Raw genomic sequence first — 24,728 nt, forward strand, 5'->3', positions numbered from 1 at the left:
GCACTATTGTAAAAAAAAGCCATATATCGGGCATGCTACCTCTTGAAATACCAACCTTACATCATGCTGTAAAAATCATCTTGTTCCTTAACTGATGTACAAAAAGGATGGACTAAACGTTGCAAATGCAGACAGCATGTGGCCACCTCAATTGTGTGGAATTCAGATTATTATTAAAAAATTTTATTACACTGAGTTGTCAAGTGAAAATTGATGACGTGAGTTTATTCCAGTTTCTTCTTTTTGTAGTGACAGAAATTCTAAAATATTTAATACATAAAGCTAGTCAGATTTATGTGATTTTCTTTTGCAAAAAAAAAAGCTGCGATATACTATACTGTATATTATTTTTGTTTTTGTCTCTTTTTGCTTAGATTTTTTATTCCATATGATTGTCTGATTGCTCATGCACAGCTTCTGATGTCTATGAAGCTTTTTCACTGAAGGAAGACTCCCACCCCCCAAAGTTATTGGGATCAATGGGAGTCCTTCAATGTGACTTCCTATGCAGGTCCTAAGCAGTGATTTCCTGGACACCCGTACAGAAAATAGCTGTCAGCAGTCACGGGGTCACTTTATATGATTTCGATTTAGGTAAGGACTAAAAAGGCATTTTACAAACACAACCACAGATGGATCACGTGATTTGAACCTCATGTGAAATCAGTTATCCCGTAAGAATGACAGCCTTGTGTAGCTTTGGCATTCTCATGGTCAAACCTTTGCTTTGGGGTCTGTCCTGAGATTTTACAGTATAGTACCGTGGAGAACACGTCTGTTGTGTTGCTCGAAGACATTCAAGTCTGAGACCATATCACAAAGTGGGACCCTGCCTACAATATGTTGTAGACTACTGTACAATACACAGATTTTACTTGAGTTTATGGTTGCCCTTTTTCAAAATTTAAAATTAGCTGAACTTTTACAAAATGGGAACACCTGATACAGCTGTAAAAGCCCTGACCCCCTTTTACTGACACAATTGATGACCACTTTTTGCAAATGTTGACCGACTTCATAACTATGTCTTTGAGCACAATCATTGTTATTTTTAACGCAGCTGTGTCACAAGACTGATATAATTACAACACTAATTCTCGCCCCATTGTTATTTCTAAATAGGTCATCATGCATAAACTTGAAAAAGGTAATTTGGGATACAAAGTATCTCTTCTATGGTAAATTTCCACACTGATCAGGCTAAATCTTCCTTGGCTCCTTGTTTCTGAGTCTTGTTTTTCTCCTTTGCATTTGTCACCACGATACGCAGTCAATAAACAAACTGTGTCACTCTTCAGAGGTAATGGGCTCAAGGTGATGGCTGAATAAGGTGATGTCATCCTACTAAAGAGCAGTTACTATTTACCGGTCACTAGGAAAACACAAGATCCCTGGCCAGTGATCTGTTGACAATTGTTTATTGATTAATTAAACCCGGATTCTTGTGATTATTTTTGTTTCTTTTGATTTTTTTTTTAAATTTGACAATTGCTTGTTATAAAATATATCACTAATTGACCCCAAACTAATTTTTCTGATTACCACATGGCAAGTGGATTACAACTCTATATATCTATATCAAGTATTTTATATTAACTAATAAGCACTCAAGTCCATTGGTCCAATGTGCCACATGATCTGATCTATGATCTTTCATCTCTGCAAAGAGGACTCAGTAGAGACAAGCAAATGCTATGGTCACTAATGTAGGGAGCTTATACTCTTACCATGATTTCATCCTTTGTTTAAAGGCAATTATAGTTCTTTATTGGACAAAAATATATATTTTAATTATATGATTAAGGTGAAAGTAGTCTGTAGAAATGTATGAGAGAAATGTACAGTTGTGAGAACTAAGTCCACCCTCTTTCAATGTTATGGTTTTAACATATCAGAGCATTATACAAAAAAAATCATCTGGGCCCTATAAGGTCTTAAAATTTTGGTATATGCCACCTCAAATGAACAACAGCACACAACAAATTACACCAAGTTATTATAGTATTTAAAGGGGTTGTCCACTACTATTTAAAATATGCCAAAGCGTTTTTATGAAGAAAAGCAACTTCCTTATAATTACCTCCCTCTGCCTTTTCTGCCTGTGAGCGGTGCTATCACTGGCCTCTCACAGGCAGCACGTGACCCCCCGCTGACGTCCCGTCTATTGAGGCGTGACTCAGCGCTGGGGTCCCCGCGGTGGCTGCAGGGTTACCCCCACCGCATCACACTCAGCATCCACCGCGCGCTTTCCCAATGAATGGGGAGAGGGAGATCGCGCGATGGATGCTGGGTATGACGCGTGGGGATAACCCTGCCCACAGCCCAGCAGCCACCGTGGAACGCGGAAGAGAGAGACCCCCGGCTGCAGCCTGGACTTGTCGTGACGTCAGCGGATGTCAGAGCCGGCTGCATCCGGGGGTCATGTGATGCCTGTGAGAGGCCAGTGATGGCGCCGCTCACAGGCAGAAAAGGCAGAGGGAGGTAATTACAAAGAAGCTGCTTTTCATCATAAAAAACGCTTTGGCATATTTTAAATAGTAGTGGACAAACTAACAAAAACTAGCCCAAAATGCAGAATCAGTGTGTGAAAAATTAAGTGCACTCCATAAATCATACGTTTTTAAATCAGGTTTATTAGCAATAATTTAGCATTTGTATTCTGTATGACTTTATCAGTATCTCACATATGGCCCACTCTTCTTTACAATGTTGCTTAAGTTAATTGAGGTTTGTGGGCATTCATTTACAGTATGTCCAGCTCTTAGAGATCTCGACTTTGACTGGGCCTTTGCAACACCTAGATTCTTTTATTTTTCAGCTCTTCTTATTCATATGCTGTTATGCTTGGGCTCTTTGTCCTGTTGCATGACCTTTTTTCTCCATGCTTTAGCTTTTGGGAAGAAGGTCTCACATGTGATTCTAGACTACTTTGCTATACAGAGGAGTTTATGGTCAACTCAGTGACTACAAGGTGCCCAAGTCTTGTAGCTGCAAAGAAGGGCCAAATCATCAACCCTCAAACACCATGCTTGATGTGTTTGTGCTCATATGCTGTGTTTGTTCATTATTTCTACCAGGAGCTGCTGCCTTTCAGTCATGCAGGGGTGCCCAGAGCAATTACAGTCACAGTCACCGCCTACAGCACCAGTCGCAGTGGCACCGGACTATTCTGACAGTACGTGCCATGCGTGTTGAGTATTAACGAGTCTGCAGTCACATGGACCTACTGCAAACTTTCATGCCAAACCTGGACAACCCCTTTAAACTTGGCCCATATTTTGACAACCCATGTGCCAGATGTTTTTGCTCTTGTTTATGATCTCCCAATATTGACCCCTCTTTAAAGGCTTGACCTATCAAATCCCTGATTTGATATGTACTTCCAACAGTGACACAGTGGCTTGCAAAAGTATTCACACCCCTTGGCTGTTTACCAATTTTTTTACACTACAACCTGTGTTTAGATATTTTTGTAATCTGATTTGTGAGTGATGCATCAGCACTAAATAGTCTAAATTGATGAAGTGAGAAAAATATAGGCATAAATTAAATTTATGGGTTCAAATAACTAAAAATTTGCATGTGCATATGTATTCACACGTTTTGCTATGAAGCCCCTAAAAAGTTTTGGTGCAAGCAATTACCTTCATAAATCCCATGCTTAGTGAAAGGAAGTTCACCTGTGTGCAATCTAAGTGTCATATAGTCTTTCAGTATATACGCACCTTTTCTGAAAGGCCACAGAGACTCCAACACCATTAACGAAGAGACGCAACTAACCAAACACCATGAAGACCAAGGAGATCTCCAAACAAGTCAGGGGAAAAGTTATTGAGAAGTACAAGTCAGGGTTGGATTATAAAAAAAAAAAATAAAAAAAAAATAATAATAATAAAATATATCCCAATTTCTGATGATGCCCCGGAGCCCCATCAAATCTATTGTCATCAAATGGAAAGAACATGGTACCATAACAAACCTTCCAAGAGAGGGCCACCCACCAACACTCTGACGGGGCAAGGAGGGCATTAATCAGAGGCAGCTCAGAGACCAAAAGGTTAGCATGAAGGAGCTATAGAGTAGCCAAGCAGAGACTGGAGTATCTGTCCATATGCCCACAATAAGCCATACACTCCATACAGGTGGCTTTTATGGAAGAGTGGGCAGAAAAAAACTTTACTTACACAAATTTTAAGGCTCATTTTGAGTTTGCCAAAATGCATGTGGGTGACTCCCAAAATATATGGAGGGAGGTGCTGTGGTCAGGTGAGACCAAAATGTAACTTTTTGGCCACCAAGGTAAATGCTATGTCTGGTCCCAAACCAACACAGCTAATCACCCCAAGAACACCATCCCGACAGTGAAACATGGGGGTGGTAGCATCATGTTGTGGGGATGTTTTTCGGCAGTAGGGACAGCGAAAATGGTCCGAGTCGAGGGGAAGATGGATGGTGGGAAATACAGAGATTTTCTTAAGCAAAACCTGTTTGAGTCAGTCAGTGATTTGAGACTGGGACTGAGGTTCACCTTTCAACAAGACAATGACCCAAAGCATACTGCTAAAGCAACACTCGAGTGGTTTAAGGGGAAATGTGTAAATGTTTTGGAGTGGCCTAGTCAAGGCCCAGGCCTTAATCCAATTGAGAATATGTGGTCAGACTTGAAGATTGCTGTTCACCAGAGGAAACGATCTAACTTGAAGGAGTTGGAGCAGTTTTGCCTTGAGGAATTGACAGAAATCCCAGTGACAAGATGTGGAAAGCTCATAGAGATTAATACAAAGTGATTAGCAGCTGTAATTGCCGCAAAAGGAGGCTCTATAAAGTACTGACTTTAGGGGGGTGAATAGTTATGCACACTGAAGTTTTCAGTAAATTTGTCCTGTTTTTTTTTTGGTTCACAATAAACATAAAACCAAAAATTCACAGTTTGTAGGTATGTTCTTTACATGAACTGATGCAAACACTCAAAAAAAACAGTAAAATTCCAGGTTGTGAGGTAGCAAAACCTGAAAAATGTCAAGGACAATGAATACTTTCGTAAGTCACTGTATAAATGAATTGCCTGGCTTAATGGGTTTAAATGCTTAACCTTGTCCACATCTGGAAATGGCTTTCATTTGTTATGTAGCCATGTCTGCATGCCTGATTGCTGAGGCTGATAATGAACCAATCTCTCCTTCAGGTTTTTGCCGCTTCGAAAAGTAACTGATGGATTTTGCATTATTTGGTCCTTGATATCATTATCCTTTGGCAACATTCACCAATACTGAGAAAAGAACCCTAAGTGCTTGACATATGCTTGTCCTGTTTTGGTTAGTTCTATTCAGGGGGTGTCTGTTTTTGGTGACAACAGAGTTTGTCTGCCCTTTTGCAAAGCTTTTTGATAATCATTTCTTAGAAAACCGTCTGGATATCCTCTCGCAGTCAGACAAGTTCTTAAATCTTTGGTCTTCTTAAACTTTGGATCTTTGTTGCAATTCCATCTTATCCTTATACATTACCTTCTTGTGATTGCTAACAACGAAAGGACAAAATGAGAGGTCTCCTATTTTAGAAGGCTGATTGTGCTCTTTTCCCCCTATAGTGGAAACCTTTCCTCTTGGCTTTTAGATATCACTGTGTCTGGAAACACTACTGACATTTTTCTGTATTTCACTTGTGAACCATAAGAAAAGATATTTCTCATTCAGTTGTGCAACAAACTAATTGAAACTGGATTTTGTTAATGTCCAAATTATTTGTACATCATCTATGTGTCTTATCCATCGATCTATCTACATTGTTCATGTCCCCATTGTCTTTGAACACACTTCTTTGTCCGCCCATCAGCTGATGTACAGTATTGCATTTGTGGTCATGTAGGAATGCCCATAGCTGTACATCTGCAAAGAAGTTATGGGTAAAGACATATTTCAATTGATCAAGGACAAATCTGTTATGGAGCAGGTTTTGGTCCCATCTTGTACCCAAAACCCAACTGCTTGGCAACCTGTCTCATGAGGTATGCGTGATTAACAGGGTGCTGCATACAAAGTCACCAAAAATATATTCTTTTTCAGTTCAAGGCCTTCTAGTTTTTATAACGTGTCCATAGGATGGCAGATTTAGGACATAAGGTCTTAAGATGAAATCTGTATATTCAGTTGCCTTTTGCATTGCGTTTTGGCACCAGAAAAACGTAACAATATTATAGAACTAATCAAATCATAGATAAGGTAAGCATATAAATGATTGTTGTGCTAAAATAGAAATATGAGGAGCATCAGTGACCAAAACTATTCCCCCTGTATAGTATAAATGTTCATATACTGGATCTAAATTGAATTAATGGCTTCTGTTCAGAGTATATTCACAATCATATTAGCATGTGAGTGTTTAGTTATCATAGATAATTCTTGGAGCTCAATTCCAGTGTATGATTACTATGCCACTTCTCACATCATCCATTTTTCCAAGCATGATGAATGGCGATGATTATAATATTAACTTATTTTTTAACTATTTGGTCAGTGTGTCTCAAAGGTCCTCCAAAGCCAAAAATTAGCAAATAACTTGGTCTTTACCCATTCATCATACTTGTCAGATGCTTGGATATCCAGTGTTAATATCACATCCTTTTGGCAGTGCTTTCTATAATTTCAGATGTCTTGACCCTCTACAACATATTACATGCCCTGTTATGCTTTCTGTGGTACTGAACATCTAAATCCTTCAGTAGCAAGAATAAATTAAGTAAAGCCCTAAGAATATCAAGGCTGCTAAAACAGTTATGAAAATGCTGTACTGTTCAGTTTTTAAATAAATACCCAAAACAATCTGTGCACTTTACTGACATATCCTTATGCTTATCAATAAAAGTATAAGTTTTCACCATCTCAGTCCTTTCGTGGACCGGTGAAAAGAAATACATGTATTGTCTATTACCGTAAAGTAGGAGGTTGTGCCCAATGGAGAGGTCTATAAAAAGTTATTCATTGTTGATGGTGATGAATACAAGTATTTACTAAAACAAATATATCGGTAACTGACAAGGCCTTGTTAACCTTTAAAGTTCATGTGATTTTTTTTCCCCTCTTTTTCTTCTTCCTGAGCCCTCTCCACACACAAGCACCCTGCACTCCCCCCAAGGATTTACATTAGGGGGTTAAAGAAACACAGAAAATGCACAAAAATATTCCAGGAATTCCTACTTTAACCATTTCCTGGCATTGGATATACCGATACATCTAATGTTGTGTACCTGTCTTTCATGCAGACCCAGGAGCTGAGCCTGCATCATTGCTGTAAGATGATGGCAGTGTTATTCTACCATCATCTTACTCTAACAGCAGCAAATGGAGGTGTTAACTGCTGTTAACTCCTTATATGTGGCTGTCAGTCTCTGAGGGCCCCTTGCCCATCATCTTCTCCTGCAATGCCATCATGGGACCCCTATGCCTGCCATGACAATGCACCGTTAAAGGCCATTTTGTGGCCTGGCTTAAATGGAAACCGTGATTTTTGCTATATACTGCAATATATGTGTATATACACACATATAAAAGTTTGTACATACACTGCTCAAAAAAATAAAGGGAACACTCAAAAATCATCAATGGAAATCAAATTTATTAACCAATGGAGGCCTGGATTTGGAGCCACCCTCAAAATTAAAGTGGAAAAACACACTACAGGCTGATCCAACTTTGATGTAATGTCCTTAAAACAAGTCAAAATGAGGCTCAGTATTGTGTGAGGTTTTGAGGGTGGCTCCAAATCCAGGCCTCCATTGGTTAATAAATTTGATTTCCATTGATGATTTTTGTGTGATTTTGTTGTCAGCACATTCAATTTTGTACAGAACAAAGTATTCAATGAGAATATTTCATTCATTCAGATCTAGGATGTGTTATTTGAGTGTTCCCTTTATTTTTTTGAGCAGTGTATAATGCTACATATTTAAGACATATATAATTCACCTCCACAGATACATGTAAATGATCCTATCCATATAACACTATGTCCACATAATGTAAGAACAAACTGCATAATGAATACATTTGTATATTTCCCCTATATGATCCATGTATAATGGAAGCCGATGAGGCTCCAATGGCTACGGGAAGTGTTGTAGATTTAATTTTCAGATGGAAAGAAAAAATCACACGGAAGGAATAAAGTTCTGCACCTAGACTACAACAAGAGATGGGATGGAAACATTTATATTTGTCCCACTACATTATTGAGGCCATCTGGGTGCAGGCTGTGTAATTCATAGATCCTATTGGATTCTTTCATATTCAATGCTTTTGCTCAATTTTAATTGTCACAACTGATCTGCTGCAATAGGGTAGCTTTAACTACATCAAAATATTATTATGCTTAATAAATGCCGTGTATGCCATAAAAGACTTTGTTTTAGAAAAAACATTCTTTGTGTTGTGTGTGTGTCCAGTCATGCGAGATCGCAGAGTTTGTGTTGTGCGGCTGACATATTGAAGACCGCACTTGCAATCAATCGCATGACTGGTATAGTCTGAATTATGTGAATTATAAGACAGTTTTACAAGACAGGAGAGAGTCTCTATTTTTCTTAGCCCAATTGATATACTTGATATATGTGATCATCACTAATTACTACGCTCAGATAGCTCTGTTTTTTCTTCCCTTCATCAAGCAAATTCATCTCCATTTATATCATGGTAAAATGAATGGTGTCATTATAAAGTACAACTTATCCTACAAAAAACAAGCCCTCATACAGCTATGTGGATGGAAAAATAAAAAAAAAAGTTTTACTTTTGAAAGATGGGCAGCTAAGAAGTACCGTTTCTCCTAGCGGAGAGCGACATGCTAAGCACGTCAAGGTGAGGAGACTTTTCAAGCCGCAATGCTCCTCTGGGAAATATGCAAATTGTCTCCTCAGAGAGGAAGAGAACTAGAACTCTAGTGCCACCTATTGGAAGTAGCAATCCTAAAATGGGTAGGAAACAGTGAAAGTGAAACTAACTTGCAGGGCGTAAACCCCTTTGTTCTCCATCATTTTTGCAAGACTTTTTCAGGATCATGCAGAAAATGCTGCATGCTAAGAAACTGTAACTGTATTTCTTGTTTATCGTTCATCCCTTGGTGTAGTGTTCCTTTAAGGAATTGCACATATAGAAACTCATGAATACATGGTGATTTTTGGAAGTTCACCCTTTAGGCTATGTTCCCATGTCCAGTAGTGATCCATTAGAATGGATTCAACAGTAGTCCATAATCTAGTAAGCAAAAAACGGATCCATTACAAATGTAATAAATATCGAATCAGTAATTAATGGATCCTTTTTCCATAGTGTTAACCATAGTGTTATCCATAGCGTTTTCCATAGTGTTTTCCTTAAGTGTTAAAAAAACAGATCCTGCGAAGATCAGTTATTTAAAAATGGACTAAAAAGTTGTGACTGGACAACTTTTTTGCCAACAGATTGCTGCTGGATCCGTTCTAACGGATCACTACTGGACATGTGAACACAGCCTTAGCTGCAGGAACAGTTTGATATAATACAGTTAGGTCCATATATATTTGGACAGAGACAACATTTTTCTAATTTTGGTTCTAGACATTACCACAATGAATTTTAAACAAAACAATTCAGATGCAGTTGAAGTTCAGACTTTCAGCTTTCATTTGAGGGTGTGCACATTAAAATTGGATGAAGGGTTTAGGAGTTTCAGCTCCTTAACATGTGCCACCCTGTTTTTAAAGGGACCAAAAGTAATTGGACTGATTAAATAATTGTAAATAAAATGTTCATTTCTAGTACTTGGTTGAAAACCCTTTGTTGGCAATGACTGCCTGAAGTCTTGAACTCATGGACATCACCAGACGCTGTGTTTCCTCCTTTTTGATGCTCTGCCAGGCCTTCACTGCGGTGGTTTTCAGTTGCTGTTTGTTTGTGGACCTTTCTGTCTGAAGTTTAGTCTTTAACAAGTGAAATGCATGCTCAATTGGGTTGAGATCAGGTGACTGACTTGGCCATTCAAGAATATTCCACTTCTTTGCTTTAATAAACTCCTGGGTTGCTTTGGCTTTATGTTTTGGGTCATTGTCCATCTGTAGTATGAAACGACGACCAATCAGTTTGGCTGCATTTGGTTGGATCTGAGCACACAGTATGGCTCTGAATACATCAGAATTCATTCGGCTGCTTCTGTCCTGTGTCACATCATCAATAAACACTAGTGACCCAGTGCCACTGGCAGCCATGCATGCCCAAGCCATCACACTGCCTCCGCCGTGTTTTACAGATGATGTGGTATGCTTTAGATCATGAGCTGTACCACGCCTTCGCCATACTTTTCTCTTTCCATCATTCTGGTAGAGGTTGATCTTGGTTTCATCTGTCCAAAGAATGTTCTTGCAGAACTGTGCTGGCTTTTTTAGATGTTTTTTTAGCAAAGTCCAGTCCAGCCTTTTTATTCTTGATGCTTATGAGTGGCTTGCACCGTGCAGTGAACCCTCTGTATTTACTTTCATGCAGTCTTCTCTTTATGGTAGATTTGGATATTGATACGCTTACCTCCTGGAGAGTGTTGTTCACTTGGTTGGCTGTTGTGAAGGGGTTTCTCTTCACCATGGAGATTATTCTGTGATCATCCACCACTGTTGTCTTCTGTGGGCGCCCAGGTCTTTTTGCATTGATGAGTTCACCAGTGCTTTCTTTCTTTCTCAGGATGTACCAAACTGTAGATTTTGCCACTCCTAATATTGTAGCAATTTCTCGGATGGGTTTTTTCTGTTTTTGCAGCTTAAGGATGGCTTGTTTCACCTGCATGGAGAGCTCCTTTGATCGCATGTTTACTTCACAGCAAAACCTTCCAAATGCAAGCACCACACCTCAAATCAACTCCAGGCCTTGTATCTGCTTAATTGAGAATGACATTATGAAGGGATTGCCCACACCTGTCCATGAAATAGCCTTGGAGTCAATTGTCCAATTACTTTTGGTCCCTTTAAAAACAGGGTGGCACATGTTAAGGAGCTGAAACTCCTAAACCCTTCATCCAATTTTAATGTGGATACCTTCAAATGAAAGCTGAAAGTCTGAACTTCAACTGCATCTGAATTGTTTTGTTTAAAATTCATTGTGGTAATGTCTAGAACCAAAATTAGAAAAATGTTGTCTCTGTCCAAATATATATGGACCTAACTGTATATCTAGTGGAAAAAGTCAGACTCTCTGGAATTAGATCAATTAGCAGGCTGTTGCACGTGTAAGCTATACACATGGTCAGAACAGTCTGCTGTCTGCTGAAGGGCAGATTTTTATTTGCCCATTTCCTACCACTGGTGCTTAGAGGAGCTACTGTAATAATTATACATTATCCTAAGAGAAATGGAAAAGAACAATTCCATTTAATTTCTCTAAAGCTCTTGTCTTCTTTACCTTTTATTCAACTACTTACAGTTTACTTTATCTGTGTCTTCACTGCTTAACTTTTCTTCAGTAATGACAGAATAACCCCAAGATTATGAAGAAAATAAGAATAAATTGTGAAGACGGGTAAAACTACAGGGGTCTCAAACTCAGCTGGGCATATAGGCCGCACACGGAAAAACATTTAATTTGGGGGGCCGCATTATTTGCATGACAAAGTGACATTTTTAGTGATACCATTTTATTTTCTGTACACCTTTTGAACTGGTCCTCATCTTGCAGATATGGTCCCCCCTCCAGGTCCCCCATATTGCAGACATGGTCTCCCCTCCAGGTCCCCCATATTGCAGATATGGTCTCCCATCAAGGTCCCCATATTGTGGACATGGTCTCCCATCCAGGTCCCCCATATTGCAGACCTGGTCCCCCATTCAGGTCCCCCATCCAGCAGACATGGTCTCCAATCCAGGTCCCCCATATTGCAGACATGGTCCCCCATATTGCAGACATGGTCCCCCATCCTGATCCTTATGTTGCAGACAGGTCCCCCATCCAGGTCCCCCCCATACTGCGCACAGGGCCACCCCCCCCCATACTGCGCACAGGGTCCCCCGTCCCCCCATACTGCTCACAGGGTCCCCCGTCCCCCCATACTGCGCTCAGGGTCCCCGTCCCCCCATACTGCGCTCAGGGTCCCCATCCCCCCATACTGCGCTCAGGGTCCCCGTCCCCCCACCATACTGTGCTGTATTTCACAACCGAGAAAAAGAAAAAAGATTCTCACCTGTCCTCCGTTCCCTCGGCATCCTTTCTGCACCTGTGGCCCGCAGGCACAGACCCCGTAACGATCGCTGCTCTCTCCAGTAGCCGCCGACATCAGCGCTGTAATGCAGTGTATTGCCGCGCAAAGACCGGCTCTCTGCACAGCAATACCAGTGCCAGCCGCCGGCCTATCAGAGGCCAGCAGCTGACATCTGCGCATGGCTGTGACGTCGTACGCCGCTGCTCTGGGACGCAGATGTCAGCTGCTGGCCTCTGATAGGCCGGCGGCTGACACTGGTATTACTGTGCAGAGAGCCGGTCTCTGTGCGGCAATACACTGCATTACAGCGCTGATGTCGGCGGCTGCTAGAGAGAGCCGCGATCGTTAAGGGGTCTATGTGCCTGCGGGTCGCAAGAAGCAGCCGGAGGATGCGGCCCGCGGGCCGCGTGTTTGAGACCCCTGGTCTAGACTGTATCCTGTAGGATTGCCTGGTAACATAGCCCAGGGTCTTCTAATCTTAGCTAACAATTATTTCAATGTATCTAACCATTCCGAAGGTTTTTTTAATATTAAATAATTTTTATTAAATGAAACCATTTTACAAGTTTTCTTTTTTTTTTCCAAACAGGAGGCGTAAACAATAACCTAAGATATTGACATAGTTACAGATTAGGTCAAGACAATGGTATTTGTATATACAGTTAGGTCCATATATATTTGGACAGAGACAATATTTTTCTAATTTTGGTTCTAGACATTACCACAATGAATTTTAAACAATACAATTCAGATGCAGCTGAAGATCAGACTTTCAGCTTTCATTTGAGGGTATCCACATTAAAATTGGATGAAGGGTTTAGGAGTTTCAGCTCCTTAACATGTGCCACCCTGTTTTTAAAGGGACCAAAAGTAATTGGACTGATTAAATAATTGTAAATAAAATGTTCATTTCTAGTACTTGGTTGAAAACCCTTTGTTGGCAATCACTGCCTGAAGTCTTGAACTCATGGACATCACCAGACGCTGTGTTTCCTCCTTTTTGATGCTCTGCCAGGCCTTCACTGCGGTGGTTTTCAGTTGCTGTTTGTTTGTGGGCCTTTCTGTCTGAAGTTTAGTCTTTAACAAGTGAAATGCATGCTCAATTGGGTTGAGATCAGGTGACTGAATTGCCATTCAAGAATACTCCACTTCTTTGCTTTAATAAACTCCTGGGTTGCTTTGGCTTTATGTTTTGGGTCATTGTCCATCTGTAGTATGAAACGACGACCAATCAGTTTGGCTGCATTTGGCTGGATCTGAGCACACAGTATGGCTCTGAATACATCAGAATTCATTTGGCTGCTTCTGTCCTGTGTCACATCATCAATAAACACTAGTGACCCAGTGCCACTGGCAGCCATGCATGCCCAAGCCATCACACTGCCTCCGCCGTGTTTTACAGATGATGTGGTATGCTTTGGATCATGAGCTGTCCCATGCCTTCGCCATACTTTTCTCTTTCCATCATTCTGGTAGAGGTTGATCTTGGTTTCATCTGTCCAAAGAATGTTCTTCCAGAACTGTGCTGGCTTTTTTAGATGTTTTTTTAGCAAAGTCCAGTCTAGCTTTTTATTCTTGATGCTTGTGAGTGGCTTGCACCGTGCAGTGAACCCTCTGTATTTACTTTCATGCAGTCTTCTCTTTATGGTAGATTTGGATATTGATACGCCTACCTCCTGGAGAGTGTTGTTCACTTGGTTGGTTGTTGTGAAGGGGTTTCTCTTCACCATGGAGATTATTCTGCGATCATCCACCACTGTTGTCTTCCGTGGGCGCCCAAGTCTTTTTGCATTGATAAGTTCACCAGTGCTTTCTTTCTTTCTCAGGATGTACCAAACTGTAGATTTTGCCACTCCTAATATTGTAGCAATTTCTCGGATGGGTTTTTTCTGTTTTTGCAGCTTAAGGATGGCTTTGTTCACCTGCATGGAGAGCTCCTTTGACCGCATGTTTACTTCAAAGCATAACCTTCCAAATGCAAGCACCACACCTCAAATCAACTCCAGGCCTTTTATCTGCTTAATTAAGAATGACATAACGAAGGGATTGCCCACACCTGTCCATGAAATAGCCTTGGAGTCAATTGTCCAATTACTTTTGGTCCCTTTAAAAACAGGGTGGCACATGTTAAGGAGCTGAAACTCCTAAACCCTTCATCCAATTTTAATGTGGATACCCTCAAATGAAAGCTGAAAGTCTGAACTTCAACTGCATCTGAATTGTTTTGTTTAAAATTCATTGTGGTAATGTCTAGCACCAAAATTAGAAAAATTTTATCTCTGTCCAAATATATATGGACCTAACTGTATATAGATGTCAATTGATCAAAAACAACAATAAAGCAACAGGAATTGGTACTAACTAGCCTTTGAGTAGAAACCATATCCATCCATCTAACCAAGAGCTGATTCTCATTAACTGTTCTGTCACAGGGTCCTAATTTTGATCATTCTGTCTTTTCTTTTATTTTTTTCAAGGCCTAAGTGTAAGAGGACAGAGAATAGAAAGGATCGCTCTATCTCTTATTAGTATATAGGAAGGCAGCCAACCAGGGTCCCCACATCGACTCATATTTATGCATGGAGTTTCTCTCCTGATATACTCCCTTCTTCATAAAAATAATTTTATTCATTATATTTTTCAATTCTGTTAAAGTTGGAGTGTTCGAATCAAGCCAATGAGATGTCAGCAACTTACATGCCCGAAAAACACTACATGAGATGCCTAAAGCCATTGGATAGTCTACATCTATATATTTCTCCTCAAAAGACACAGTACATCTACTGGGCACCGGTTCCAGTCTCACCCCAAATAATGTCTTTGCAAGATCCAATTCTCCTCTCCAAACACCCTGTCGACAAGATATATTTGTGGTAGTCTTTGGGATTCACAAGGAGGTAACCCTCGCATTAGTTCAAGGATCTTTCTCCATTGTTTCAAATTAGCATCTCCCAGCTCCGCTTCCTTTTTAGACTTAACCTCCATTGTATTTTATTCTCTCTGAACCAACAATACTTGTTTTATAAATACGTGAAAATAGCCACTCCATAGATTGCTATCAATGTAACAGCGACTTTACGAACATATATCTACAAGACACTCATTTTTTCTCAATGCTCCTGACAACCAAGGTCACTTAAGGATTTGGCCATACTGTGAGTCGATTGATGAGCCTCAATATAAGATCTGATCCAGTTGAAAAATATTATGTTCCTCTCAACATGGTCCTCAACTGTCCTTCTGCACAGCTCCCTGCTCAATCCTCTGCACAGCTAGCTCCCTCCAATCTGGTTTTCCATGGTCACAGTGCTCTTCAGTGCCTCTGGTGCTCACTAGGCCTCATACGATGTCATGACATGCGTTTGCTGAGGCCCTGTGGGCGCCGAAGAGCACTTTGAAGACAAGAGACTGGACAAGAAAGCGTTCGCTGCGCAAAGAGACAGGTTAAGACACTGGCTAGGCAAGTATAATTTGTAAATTTTTGCACCCCTAGTACGCCCTGTCCATAATAACACACATTAGATTTGAATCAAATAAATTAGATACAATAGTAATTTCCCCACCAAATTTGAGTGAATCTTCCAAATTTGAATGTTGGCAGAATCTCTCATCTCTATTAGTATTACCTTCCACACTGTTGAGTTCTAGAATATGTAAAATGTGACATACAAAAAAAGAGCATGGATCGCACCTCCAAAAAATTATACAATTGATCTAATGCCTCTCAGCAAAAATATATGTAACTGAACATGAAGTTCTTAGTTTAACATTCTGATCAGACTGTATGAAGCCCACTGCCACGTCATGGCAAACATCTTAGTGGGTCCTAACATTTCTTGCCTTAAAGAAGCGGCGCCGTGCGCCAACCACCTCTTCAATGTCAGTATACTAGCAGGGCGGGCGGCCTGCTGACTCACAGGACCCATGGTGCAAGACTGAGTCCTCATGACTCCAGACCGTGCCGCCCCACAAGCACAAAACCACAGCAACAATAGCCGACACACTGCACCAACACCACATGAAAGGAGCATTGAAACTCACCTTCCTCAAGCTCTCAAGTGAGAGCAAAAATAGGCTACACCCTCTGTGCAGTCTCTTGCTATTTAAAATCACCTGTGCCAAATGGGAGGAGTGCTGGTCCAAGAAAGGGTCTAGCCTATTTTTGCTTTCACTTGAGAGTGGCTGTTAATAACGTCATGCTTGGTATGGGAAGAACCCACGATGGTGGGAAAATTGGGGAAGCCCAGCAACTAGGGAAAGGGGTAGTGGAGACCCCTCAGCAGATCTAACAACACCCTGACTCCCCTATCGTTCCTAAATACAGTGCTGGCCAAAAGTATTGGCCTGAAAATGATTGCAATCACAAATTCTTTGGTATTATTATCTTCATTTAATTTGTCTTCAATGAAAACACAAAAAGAATTGTCCTAAAGCCAAATTGGATGTAATTCCACACCAAACCTAAAAAAGGGGGTGGACAAAAGTATTGGCACTGTTTGAAAAATCATGTGATGCTTCTCTAATTCGTGTAATTAACAGCACCTGTAACTTACCTGTGGCACCTAACAGGTGTTGGCAATAACTAAATCACACTTGCAGCCAGTTAACATGAATTAAAGTTGACTCAACCTCTGTCCTGTGTCCTTGTGTGTACCACATTGAGCATTGAGAAAAGAAAGAAGACCAAAGAACTGTCTGAGGACTTGAGAAACCAAATTGTGAGGAAGCATGAGCAATCTCAAGGCTACAAGTCCATCTCCAAAGACCTGAATGTTCCTGTGTCTTCCGTGCGCAGTGTCATCAAGAAGTTTAAAGCCCATGGCACTGTGGCTAACCTCCCTAGATGTGGACAGAAAAGAAAAATTGATGAGAGATTTCAACGCAAGATTGTGCGGATGGTGGATAAAGAACCTCGACTAACATCCAAACAAGTTCAAGCTGCCCTGCAGTCCGAGGGTACAACAGTGTCAACCCGTACTATCCATCGGCGTCTGAATGAAAAGGGACTGTATGGTAGGATACCCAGGAAGACCCCACTTCTTACCCCGAGACATAAAAAAGCCAGGCTGGAGTTTGCCAAAACTTACCTGAGAAAGCCTAAAACGTTTTGGAAGAATGTTCTCTGGTCAGATGAGACAAAAGTAGAGCTTTTTGGGAAAAAGCATCAACATAGAGTGTACAGGAAAAAAAAAAAGAGGCATTCAAAGAAAAGAACACGGTCCCTACAGTCAAACATGGCGGAGGTTCCCTGATGTTTTGGGGTTGCTTTGCTGCCTCTGGCACTGGACTGCTTGACCGTGTGCATGGCATTATGAAGTCTGTAGACTACCAACAAATTTTGCAGCATAATGTAGGGCCCAGTGTGAGAAAGCTGGGTCTCCCTCAGAGGTCATGGGTCTTCCAGCAGGACAATGACCCAAAACACACTTCCAAAAGCACTATAAAATGGTTTGAGAGAAAGCACTGGAGACTTCTAAGGTGGCCAGCAATGAGTCCAGACCTGAATCCCATAGAACACCTGTGGAGAGATCTCAAAATGGCAGTTTGGAGATGGCTCCCTTCAAATATCAGGGACCTGGAGCAGTTTGCCAAAGAAGAATGGTCTACAATTCCAGCAGAGCATTGTAAGAAACTCATTGATGGTTACCGGAAGCGGTTGTTCGCAGTTATTTTGGCTAAAGGTTGTGCAACCAAGTATTAGGCTGAGGGTGCCAATACTTTTGTCTGGCCCATTTTTGGAGTTTTGTGTGAAATGATCAATGATTTGATTTTTGCTTCATTCTCTTTTGTGTTTTTTCCTTGTAAACAAATTAAATGAAGAGAATAATACCAAAGAATTTGTGATTGCAATCATTTTCAGGAAGAAACTGAGTATTATCTGACAGAATTGCAGGGGTGCCAATACTTGTGGCTAGCACTGTAGGTTCCGCATTTATCGCCGAGTAGGATACCTTAGCCCTGCCTGACCCTAGAGCTAGTCCCTAGTTAGGGAGGGGGAGGGGTGAGCACTAGTCAGCCCCACTGCAACTAAAGACAAGCAAGGGAAACATGCAAGAGGATACGCTTAGCTTTGAGAAGACACCAGAGAGATTACCACAATCCACAAAGGAACTTCAAGGAGAATCCAGCCAACTGCCAGAACTCCAGACCTGAACAGAGGAATTAACTCTATTACCAGCAACTCTTTGGATAAACCGAGTGTATTTAAAGATCCAGCAAGGGTGTGTCAATTAGCAGCAGAAGGTGGAGATTACCGCTGGGTCCTAGAGTCCTAGAGAGGGAGGAATGATGAAGAGTCAAGAAGGTGTCTGCAAGGCCAAGTGAAGTGACCTTCTACAGCCTGATCCAGAATGACTGTCCGTCAAACCTGACACAGCAGTGACAGGAGGTTAAAGTTCTGGAATAAGACAGCACTGGAGGATAATGAGTTCCTGGTCACTTCATGTTTATTCTTCTCAAATCTTTGGCAGTTAATGTGCGTCTTTTTATCTCAGAGCGTTTTTTGCGACCATGTTGACTATTTCCAACATAACTCTTGATGTTTCTGTGATCACGTCTCAATATCTTAGCAAGTTCAAGAGTGCTGCATTCCTCTGTAAGACTTGTAACAATTTTTGACTTTTCAGATTCCGTTAAATTATTATCTGTGTAACTATTCTGCACACCTTGACAAAGGGTGCTGATATCAATAGGCCTCACCCTCTCTCATTACACAAATACCCATCACCTGATATGCGTCATCTAATTAGCATTCAAGTTTATCCAGCTTGGAGTTAGAAATATGCATAATTTCATAATGCATAATAAAATGATGATATGATCCAAATAATCCCTTGCCTAATTATTGTGCACACAGTGTATGGCAACTTTGGCTGAGAAACATATTGCATGGACAAAGATTGCGATATGCTCCTGCTGCATCACCATAATGAAAGTAAATGCATACTGTTGTGACCCACAAGCTGTTACAACACAATGCTTTCTTTGACCACGTTGCAAAAGTTGGCAAATAGCCATGGTCTAACTAACATTGCTTACAGTCTTGGAAATGATAGGATGCATCAGGACCTGTGGTTTCCATCCTCATTATCATCACCAAGACCACCATCTATCTAGATGTAGCTAATTGACCCCAAATTGTCAGAATATACACTGCTCAAAAAAATAAAGGGAACATGAAAATACCACATCCCAGATATAAGTGAAATATTCCAGTTGCAAATGTTTATTCATTACTCATTACTTAGTGGAATGCATTGAGAACAATAAAACATAAAAATTAACAATGTAAATAAAAATGTATATCCCATGGAGGTCTTGATTTGGAATGATACTCAAAATCAAAGAGGAAAATCAAATTACAGGCTGATCCAACTTCAGTGGAAATGACTCAAGACAAGGAAATGATGCTCAATAGTGTGTGTGGCCTCCACGTGCCTGTATGACCTCCCTACAATGCCTGGGCATGTTTCTGATGAGGTGGCTGATGTTCTCCTGAGGGATCTCCTCCCAGACCTGGATTAAAGCATCAGTCAACTCCTGGACAGTCTGTGGTGCAAAGTGGAGTTGGTGGATGGAACGAGACCTGATGTCCCAGATGTTCTCAATTGGATTCAGGTTTGGGGAACGGGCGAGCCAGTCCATAGCTTCAATGCCTTCAGCATGCAGGAACTGTTGACACACTTCAGCCACATGAAGCCTAGCATTGTTATGCATCAGAAGGAACGCAGGGCCCACAGCACCTGCATATGGTCTCACAATGGGTCTGAGGATCTCATCCTGGTACCTTTGGCTAGCACAAGTGGGGCTGTGTGGCCCTCCACAGAAATGCCTCCTTACACCAATACTGACCAACTGCCAAACCGGTCATGCTGGAGGATGTTGCAGGCAGCAGAACATTCTCCATGACGTCTCCAGGCTCTGTCACTTCTGTCACATGTGCTCAGTCTAAACCTGCTCTCATCCGTGAAGAGCACAGGGAGCCATTGTCGAATCTGCCAATCTTGGTGTTCTCTGGCAAATTCCAGTCGCCCTGCATGGTGTTTGGCTATAAGCACAAAACCCACTTATATGTCCCTCATATGTCACGGGTGTGTCAGAGGTGACAGACAGTCGCCCTGCAGTTGGTTGCAGGAGATCTCTACGTTTGGCATTACAGACTTCTTCTTAGAGGCTGGCTGTCTCTACCTCCCTCTGGCTAAATAGCTCCCTGGCCTGGGTATATAAATACCTGGTGTGTCTGAGAGGGAGGTGCCGGCGATATTCATTACTACTTGTGAGGCTTTAGAAAGAGCAGTACTTCGTCCTCTCTGGAGCTTGAGGCCGTGTGAGCATTTGTCTGGAGTAGTCTAAAGCTAAGCAATTCCCCCTGTTTGCCTACTCTTGTTGTTTATAGAGTTTAGTGGAGATCGACTAGTGCTCATCTCCTCCTTTCTCTAGCCTTAGTCATACGCCAGGGAAAGTCAGGGCGAGGCACGCGTGCGACGATTGGTGAAGAGCCAATATAGGTATGGTAGGTGAGACAGGGTGGCACTAGACCAGACTAGGAGGTTATCCACTCCCCTTTTCCCTAGTGTCTGGGCTCCCTTTCCCTCTTCCCTCTGTGTTGCACTAAGTCTTTCCCACACCTTGCGTGACATCATATCACCCTCATTGAGTCTGTTTCTGACAGTTTGAGCAGATACATGGATGTTAGTGGCCTGCTGGAGGTCATTTTGCAGGGCTCTGGCACTGCTCCTCCTGTTCCTCCTTGCACAAAGGAGGAGGTGGCGGTCCTGCTGCTGTGTTTTTGCCCTCCTATGGCCCCCTCCACGTTTCCTGGTGTTCTGGCCTGTCTCCTGCTATCTACTCCATGCTCTGAACACTGTGCTGACAGACACACTTACCCTTCTTGCCACAGCTCGCATTGATGTGCCATCCTGAATGAGCTGCACTACCTGAGCAACGTCTGTGGGTTGTACTGTAGACACCGCCTCATGCTACTGTACCTCTAGGGATGAGAGCAATGGCAAAATGCAAAAGTGACCAAAACAACAGCCAAAAAGGATGAGAATAGAGAAATGGTCTGTGGTCACCACCTGCAGAACCTCTCCTTTATAAGGGGCATCTTGCTAATTGCCGATCATTTCTACCTGTTGTGTGTCCCATTTGCACAACAGCAGGAGAAATTGATTCACAATCAGTGTTGCTTCGTAACTGGACAGGTAGATTTCATAGAAGTGTTATTGACTTGGAGTTACATTGTGTTGTTTAAGTGTTCCCTTTATTTTTTTGAGCAGTGTATATGCTTTTGATGTTGATCTTTATTTAACAAACTTTTGTACATCTATGCCATGTGTTGGACTTAATAATATTTATATGATAACTTTATTGTGTGTGTTTTGAGGAGAGTAGTAACATTTGATTGGCTTCTACTGGGGAAAATGGATGTTTTCTGTAAAGCTCATCTGATTGTTCTAAAGTTTTGTAGAAGATAATACTAGAGAGAAATGTTGCCCTGAACATCAGAACCATAATTTTCCTTGTCTTTAAAGGGATTCTGTCACCACTTTGGAGATATCAGACCACTACTATGGGCACACAGGGTATAGAAAAGTATATCTATACATACCTGTATGGCCCATAGCAGAGGTCTGATTTAAGAGAAATCTGTTTTTATAAACTCCGTTTTTCACAGGCTTGGCGTCCAGGGGACGCCAAGAAATCCCCGCCTATGTACTTATTATACGCCTTAATCCCCGCCTATATGCTTAATTATCATATTCCCCCTTCCTCTGCAGGTCACAGGGCCCTGTGACGTGCACTGTGCTCCCTGACTTCCCAGGCATGCGCAAAGCGCTGCTCACATAGAGCGCGCTTTGCTTCATCCCGGCCCCGTCTGCCTGTGCACTGCGTCATAGGTTTTTATTGTGCAGGTGCCGGGGAGTCACTGTTACTTCCCGGCGCCTGAGCAATAAGAAACCTGTGGCGCAGAGCACAGGTAGACGGGGCCGGGATGAAGCAAAGCGCGCTCCATGTGAGCAGTGCTTTGCGCATGCCCGCGAAGTCAAGGAGCACAGTGCACGTCACAGGGCCCTGTGATGTGCAGGGAAGGGGGGGATTATGATAATTAAGCATACAGGCGGGGATTTGGGGGAATAATAAGCACATAGGTGGGGATTTCTTGGCGTCCAGGGGACGCCAAGCCTGTGAAAAATGGAGTTTATAAAAACAGATTTCTCTGCAATCAGACCTCTGCTATGGGCCATACAGGTATGTATAGATTTACTTTTCTATACCCTGTATGACCATAGTAGTGGTCTGATATCTCCCAGGGGGTGACAGATTCCCTTTAAGGCTATGTGACCACGATGCAGAAATGCTCAGGATTTTTTCCTGAGCGTTTCTGCATCTCCCTGGCAGAAAAAAACGCATGTGGATTGTACATGCGGATTGTACATACGTTTTCCTGCCAGGGACATGCGGAAATGGAGCGTTATTCAATGACATTTCCGCATGCGGATTGACAAGCGCTTTCCAAGCGATTATCATCACTTGGAAAGTGCTTGTGACAACTAGGTCACACTATATAAATCCATGCAAAAGGCATGGATTTATATAGTGTGACCCGAGAGAGTGGTTAAAAATAAAAAAATAAATATATACTTACCCTCCAATGGCCCGCGCTGTCTTGCTTCACCGTCCCGGTTGCCGGCAGCAGTGGTTTGAAAGACCTGCCGACGTCAGCGTCGCGTGACCCATCACATGACTCTGACGTCAGCGCAGGTCCTTCAATCCACTGAGAAGTGCCGGGAAGCAAGTAAGAGCGCAGCGCAGGCCGCCAGAAGGTAAGTATACATTTATTTTTTATTTTATTCTTTTTTTTTACAGATTTTTTAATGGTACCTGGGTGTGGATGAGACTCTCCTCTCATCTTCACCCGGGTACCATCCGCACATTAGAACGCTTGGATTACGCATCTACATATACAGTGATGCGTAATCCATGCGGTCTAATGCAAGTCAATGGTGGCGAAGACGCAGCACTTCCGCAAAATAATTGGTAGTGCTGTGTTTTTTTCCCGCAATGATAATCCGCAGCGGAAATTTCCGCAGCATGTGCACAGCATGCGGATTATCATTGGGGAACATTGCTGCCCTCCTACCATGCGTTTTTAATGCGTTTCTGCAGCATTTCCGCAGCTGCAAAAACGCTGCAGAAACGCATTAAAAACGCATCGTGTGCACACAGCCTAATGCAGGAATGGTTTCTACAATTCTGGGGTTTATTATGGTATGTCACAGTCTAGCCCTTAATCATAGTTTGCATAGCATTTGTTGTTTACTGGCTCACAACCATTACATTTGGCATACTAACTTTTTGCTATATGGTGTGGCAAAACTATTGGAAATGTAAGTGCCTATTAGTGCCCTTGAGGCATTCAAACATGTGCACGTGCAGATGATTTGTGTTGGGGCATGGCACTGATTGCTTAAAGCGACCGTATAAGCACAAAATGACTGTTCAAACCAAGCACAGGCTCTCAGTGCACACTTACTTTTTTTTTCCAACTTTCTCTACCCATCTTGGCTCATATAAAGCCAAAGCTGTCAATCAAGGAAGAGGAAGTCAGAGATGGATGGAAAACAAGTAGTTCTGAAGATGCACTGAGCTGTTCCATCATGCTAAGGGTGCACTGAGCGCCTCTGCTTGGTTTGAACAATGTTGTGCCTACAGACTCCCCTTAATCAAGACAGTCACTAGTCTTTGATAGCTTTTTGGCTGTATATTTGCATAGCTTATGTCTGAAGACACTAAATAAGAAGTGTCATTTTTGTACTCACCAGCTTCTGTGATTTAAAAATTTGCATTAGTTTAATAAAATAACATACATAACAAATGTCAGCTTTTCATGCTAAATAATGCTGATATTGTACTGCATATTCAATATAAAAGCTTAATTATTGTTCTTTTTTGTTTGTTTTTGTTTTTAAGCCGAAGACAGTTTGGCCCCAAAGACAAAGATGAAGTGAAAATAATTGATCACCAAACACAGAATCTCCGACTCATGCCACATCTCGCCACGGCACTGGCCATAACATTTACAAGCAGGTACTGCAAAGGTTTTTATTTTCACATCAAAGAAGCATTAAAGTTAAAATATGTCAGTGAAAGAAATAGTAGCTTAAGTCTGTGTGCCCACGATGCGTTTTTTAAGCGTTTCCGCAGCGGCAAAAACGCTGCAGAAACGCTTAAAAAACGCTTGGTAGAAGGTCTGCCATGTTCCCCAATGATAATCCACATGTGCTGTGCACATGCTGCGGAAATTTCCGCTGCGGATTATCATTGCGGAAAAAACGCAGCACTACCAATTATTTTGCGGAAGTGCTGCGTTTTTGCCGCCATTGACTTGCATTGGAACGCATGGAATCCGCATCACTGCATCTGTAGATGCGGAATTCATGTTTTTCAATGTGCGGATGGTACCCGGGTGTGGAGGACAGGAGACTCTCCTCCGGACCCGGGTAGCATAGAACCTGTAA

At 41.9% G+C, this 24,728-nt stretch overlaps 1 protein-coding gene across 2 annotated transcripts in view; it reads left to right on the forward strand.

The window, feature by feature from the left end:
* The window catches only part of ACOXL (acyl-CoA oxidase like), a 612,189-nt gene that overhangs the window by 288,530 nt on the left and 298,931 nt on the right, over positions 1-24,728 (forward strand). For both annotated transcript variants that reach the window (XM_073672763.1, XM_073672762.1), the window contains exon 11: positions 24,181-24,297. In XM_073672763.1, the coding sequence (XP_073528864.1) occupies positions 24,181-24,297 (117 nt within the window). The remainder of the gene's footprint in view (positions 1-24,180; positions 24,298-24,728) is intronic.

Source organism: Phyllobates terribilis, unplaced genomic scaffold (assembly GCF_046119375.1).
Source record: "Phyllobates terribilis strain yellow unplaced genomic scaffold, ASM4611937v1 Scaffold_3__8_contigs__length_932513732, whole genome shotgun sequence".
Classification (NCBI taxonomy): domain Eukaryota; kingdom Metazoa; phylum Chordata; class Amphibia; order Anura; family Dendrobatidae; genus Phyllobates; species Phyllobates terribilis.